Source organism: Rutidosis leptorrhynchoides, chromosome 11 (genome assembly GCF_046630445.1).
Source record: "Rutidosis leptorrhynchoides isolate AG116_Rl617_1_P2 chromosome 11, CSIRO_AGI_Rlap_v1, whole genome shotgun sequence".
NCBI lineage: Eukaryota > Viridiplantae > Streptophyta > Magnoliopsida > Asterales > Asteraceae > Rutidosis > Rutidosis leptorrhynchoides.
The window spans coordinates 23,755,803-23,761,161 of NC_092343.1; the positions used below are offsets into that span (position 1 = coordinate 23,755,803).

At 36.5% G+C, this 5,359-nt stretch overlaps 1 protein-coding gene across 1 annotated transcript; it reads right to left on the reverse strand.

Annotated features, from left to right (window-relative positions):
- Nucleotides 1-501: 501 nt before the first annotated feature.
- Nucleotides 502-2,669, reverse strand: LOC139874378 (uncharacterized). The gene is made up of 4 exons (XM_071861819.1): nucleotides 2,385-2,669; nucleotides 1,372-2,271; nucleotides 958-1,227; nucleotides 502-582 (listed from the first exon to the last, which is right to left on the reverse strand). The coding sequence occupies exons 1-4, from the start codon at nucleotides 2,667-2,669 to the stop codon at nucleotides 502-504; spliced, it is 1,536 nt and encodes a 511-aa protein (XP_071717920.1).
- Between the last annotated feature and the right edge of the window lie 2,690 nt (nucleotides 2,670-5,359).

Consider the following 5,359-nt stretch of genomic DNA (forward strand, 5'->3'; position numbering starts at 1 on the left):
ACACACTTTTCGACACATGAATCAAGTTTCGTACGCTCATGTTTTGGAATGCGAACAAACATTGAGCATTCAAAAACTCTAGGTTCGAGATTAAGTGAGGACGGGAGAGTAAAAAATTGAGATAGAACATCCCGAGGTGTTTTTGTGCCAAGAATTTTCGTGGGTAATCTGTTTATAAGATATGTTTCACTAGCAAGTGCTTCAGGCAAAAAACTTTTCGGAACCTTGGATTTGATTATTAAAGCTCTAGTCATTTCTAAAAGTATCCGCTTTTTTCGTTCGGCGACACCATTTTGTTCCGGGGTATGAGCACATGATGTTTAATGAATAATCCCCCTTTTTCGTAAAAAGTTTCATGGAAGTGTTAACAAATTCCCCCCCCCCCATCATTGTCAGATCTCAAAATTTGTATATTTTTATTAAATTGGGTTTGAATCATTTTATAAAAATGACAGAATTTTTCAAACACTTCTGATTTGTTTGTTAAAAAATAAATCCATATCATTCGAGTGCAATCATCAATGAAGACGAAATATCTAAAGTCCCCCCCCTCTCCCACCCTACATTAATTGGTGTTGGCCCCTATACATCAGAATGAATTAAAGCAAAAGGTACATCCTTTCTAGTATTAGAAAGTTTAAAGGTACTTCTGTGGCTTTTCGCTAGAATACAAGTTTCACAACTTAAAATAACATTAGAAGGAAATAAACTAGGAAATAAAAAACGTAGATAGCTGATTGAAGGGTGTCTCAATCTCCGATGCCATACTCAAGATTCCCTCTTAGGTGTTCCTTGAGCAAGTAACACGCTACCTTGTTGGGAAACCTCGTTAATATAATATAGTCCCCCCTTTTCAGTGCCATGTTCAACCACCAGCCCCGTCCGGATATTATGTAAGATGCAGAATGTTAGATACATCAGGACTTTACAATTTAATTCTTTTGTTGCATGACTTACCGATAACAGCTTATGAGACAAAACTGGAATATATAGACAATTGGGTAATTTAATAGTTGGTGAAATTTTGATAGTTCCACCACCTTTAACGTGAATAATCTCGCCATTAGCGGTTTGAATTTTATCCTTTTTTGGTTTAGTATTAAAAGTAATATCGTTTTTATCAAAAGTCATAGTATCTGTTGCACCGCAATCGAGTATCCATGACTTAGTTTTTAAACCTTTTGAGACTATATTTGCTTCAGATTGGGACACTTCATCATTTTTTATCTTAGTCAAGACAGAGTAACTATTATAACAGGGAATAATAGGTTCGGGTCTAAATTATATTCCGGGTTTACGTTTTTCATTTTGTCTACTTTTATTAAATATTTTTGGTCTAATATTAATTGGCCCATCTCTTAACCCACTAACCTTATTCATATCTTGCCTATGTATGTTACTGGTGGGCTTACTCCTTTTACTTAACCTATTGTTCAAGTCCATTAAGCCATTATTTTTAGCCAGCTTATTAGGCCCATCTTCTAAACCCAATAACATATATGATGACTTATTATGTACTCTAATACGTGACCTTGTTGTATTCCCTAGGTTCATCACGTGACTAGTTAATTTGTTCTCAAGATGTATCTCGTGACTAGTCTCCTTGTTCCCAAAATGTATCTTGTGAACATCCTTTCTAATTTCCAGATCTACTTTGTTACTTATCTTTTTAGGGTTGCAATTTTCAAATAAAGAGTAAAAGGATCTAGAAAACTTAACTTGTCCAGTTTTGTGAGCAGCCAATCCTCCAGAACCTAATTCGGTTTCGATGGTGGTTGTTGGTGGTGGCTCAGCCACTGTTGCTGCTGCTTTTCCTGATTTATTCCACCAATTTGGATAACCTTTGATTTCAAAGCACTGCTCCCTGGTGTGCTTCGTTTTTCCACACTTGGTACATACCAACTTCGATTTATCGATTTTGGATGATGATGGCTTGCTTCTGTGAGGGTAAGGATTGGCGGTTTGCCCTAATCGATCGGTTTTACTTGCTGAAACTAAACCCGAAGCTATTCCTTGATGGTTTGAATAGATTTTGGTTTGTCCAAGGATGTGTTGATGAGCCACCTCCTTCCTCACTGTGGCGTAGGCTTCTTCTGGTGTAGATAACAGGTCTATTCTCAAAAGTTCTCTCTTAGTCGTATCATAGTTTCGATCAAGAGCATTTAGAAACTGAAAAAGTTTTTGTTCAGTTCTGATTTTGTTGTAGATGGCGATGTCAGTGGAGCACTTCATTGGGTTTGGATCTCGTCTATCGATTTCACCCCAAATTCCCTGCATCGTGATCCACAGGTTTTCAAGTGTTTGATCTTTTTGTTTGATGTCATTAGCTTTGACATGTAAGCAAAGTTTTGGAGCTTATCTTTGCCACTGCTATATGTGGTTACAAGAGCATCCCATAGCAACTTGACTGTAGCAAATTCGGTCAAGTTGCTAATAAGATTTGGCTCTATATTTTGAATTAACCATGAGAACACGATTAAATCTTCCTGTTCCCATTGGTCAAATTCTTCACTATCGTGATCTGGTGGGTTTGATGTGAGATGGTTTAGGAGGTGTTTTAATTTACCTCCTATTGCCACCTTGATCATTCGAGCCCATAAGGCATAATTCTGACTTGATAAGCTGATGTTAATTTTTAAACTGTCAGAAAGTTTTGGGCTTTGATTCATGTCGGTTTTTAATAACTAGCTCAATTGTGTTGCAAGGTCATTGGTTTAGGTTTGGTTAATAGAGTGGGTATGGATACTGTCTTCATCAAACATTGTAACCCCCCACTTAATTGGTAAATGATTGAAGCTTGAAAAATGAGTGTATTGATCTATGATCTACACCATCAGCTCTGATACCATGTTTTCAATTGATATAAATAGTTGGAAACAAGATGAATACAATTTGAAATGATTTTATTTATGTTTTCAGTTATTTCAAACTGAAGAAGTAAGTTTTCATTTACAATTGATGTTTGTTATATACAAAGGAAACCTAACGGCTATTTCTTAATTTAAGTATGGATTTATTTCACTTTTGAAACCACTTTTGATTATGGAAAAGTTGTAGGTTATGTATCCGTTGACTTGTCTTGGCTTGAGGCTGACATGGCTGAGCTAGAACAGTATTGGCACTCTCTATACTTGAAAATGATGAGAATACATTTCTCTGATCCAAAGTCAATACATTTCTCTGATCCAAAGTCCACTTTCCTTAAAAGGAAACTCGGGTATTTTGTTGTTCTTTAATAGATAATACATAAATTACTAAACATATTACATATATACTAAATGCATTAGATACAACCATGTTTTTTCAAACACAACGCATAGAATAAACATTTCGTCAAACATTTTACTGCAATAAAGGTGTGTCCTGCGAGAACGTGTGGCGTGCCGCTCACCTTGTTCATGTCTATATTAAGAACATCAATTTATGAATTCACAATAAGTTCATGAATTAAGTGCATAAGTTATAATTTGCATTTGAGAATATATTTTATAAGTCCATGACCGAAGTAACATTCTATCAAGTTTATCTTACCAAAAGGCTTGATCATTGATGTTTTCTTGGATTTTCACATGTAACACCCCGTTTTTCGTAGCGCGAATGTTTCAAGAGGTGTTTAAACGATGAAGTATATTATTTTATTAATAATATAATGTTTGTGGTGTCGGGTGTTGGAAACATGGAGAATGGAGCGTGTAAGGAGAGGTTATGCGTACTTTCACCAATTTGGTCATAACTTTCTCAAACGAATTCGGATTGAGGCGAATCAAAAGCCCAGATGACCGTGATTCAAGACCGGACATTTTTAATTTCTAGTACTGAACTGATAAGTTCTAAGAGCGCCGCTCTTGGTCTAAGAGCGCCGCTTTTGGTCCTGATTGGGTGGTGTTTAAAATTTTGAAGAGTTAAATGAAAGGCATTTGGGTCTTTTCCCTTGGGGTCAGTTTTGAGCCATTAAACTGATCCATTGATCATTTTTATCCTCATTTAACCCACACAAACACTTTCATCAAACCCTAGAGTGAGAAACCCATTTTAGTAAGAGAAAGCTCCATTTGGAGAAGAAGAAGGTTGATTCGGGTTAAAGTGCAAGAGTTAAGGTTGTTCCACTCGTCAACGGCATCATTTTCGTGGCATTGGTAAGTCTCAACTTCGAATTTCATCTTTATGATTTGATATTCAAGTTAGAGTTTTGAGCTTATTAGTTGTGAAACCTATTTGGATGATGAAGTGGATTTATGGTGACTAATTATTTTTGATACTTGGCGGGTTTCGGGTTGGTTGACATTTTGGCCATGTTTAGGCTTTGATTTTGGGTATAATCATTAGTGTTAGTGATTATGGAAGTGTTGGAACCCATTTGAGTGTAATTGGATGACTAATTTTGAAATGGGTCAAAATTAGGGTTTAGGTGTCAAATTGGGCAAGATGGGTGTTTAACCCTTATGATTCGGTTTAATTGGTGTATGAGGACCATTCTCACTAGTGTTAGTGAATATTGGTTAGTTTGGGCCCGATTTGTGCTTGGAAGTGCATTTGGGTCAAAATTGCACTAGTTGTCAATTTGGGTTGGTTTGTAAATTCTCCCTAATTATGTTGTTTGTTATGTGATAATGGAATAGGTACGTTCCATTGGCGATTGCAGATTTTGGTTTGTGCATCCATCAAGATTTCAAGGTGAGTGTCAATATACTATGTGCATGTGTATGTATAGGATGGGTGCGGGTTGGGTGAAGTGATCCTCGACTATAGAGATCACTTCACATATAGGTGGTTTTGATGGACTTGTGTAATAGGTCCATTTGGCACGGTTGTGCGTTTTGGTTGACCACCTTTGGCGAGGTGCACACTTCGTGTGTACATTATCACATGGACTTATGATGTGGAGTTATATAATCCCGATGTCGTGGGATTGGTATTGAGTTGCGGTTGAGTAACCCCTATGATGTGAGTTTTGATTTAGGAAGTGAATCACATGTGGTGCAGATTCACGATGACGCGTGTAGATTCGGTCATCTTATTGAGGCAGTGGTCACGTGTGGTGCGGATTCACTAAGGCTCGTGTAGTTTTGGCCAACCTCGATGTTGTGATGGTAATGAAGATAGTAGTCGCGTGTGGTGCGGATTTACTAAGGCTCGTGTAATTCGGCCAATCTTCATTTTTGGTATTTGGTACTTGGCTTTCGGTATTGGGTTAAGGGGTTAACCTTCGGCGGTCTACGCTTGTTATATATATATATATATATATATATATATATATATATATATATATATATATATATATATATATATATATATATATATATATATATATATATATATATATATATATATTGTCGTATTGTTGTGTTGTAGCTAACCC

What these genes read in the sequence shown, in the direction of transcription:
- LOC139874378 (XM_071861819.1), bottom strand. Translation starts at nt 2,669, where the DNA reads ATGAATCAAAGCCCAAAACTTTCTGACAGTTTAAAAATTAACATCAGC. An exon ending in ATAGGCAAGATATGAATAAG is followed by an intron (nt 1,228 to 1,371) that starts GTTAGTGGGTTA and finishes GTCTTGACTAAG; the next exon opens with ATAAAAAATGATGAAGTGTC. An exon ending in TGTCTCATAAGCTGTTATCG is followed by an intron (nt 583 to 957) that starts GTAAGTCATGCA and finishes TCTGATGTATAG; the next exon opens with GGGCCAACACCAATTAATGT.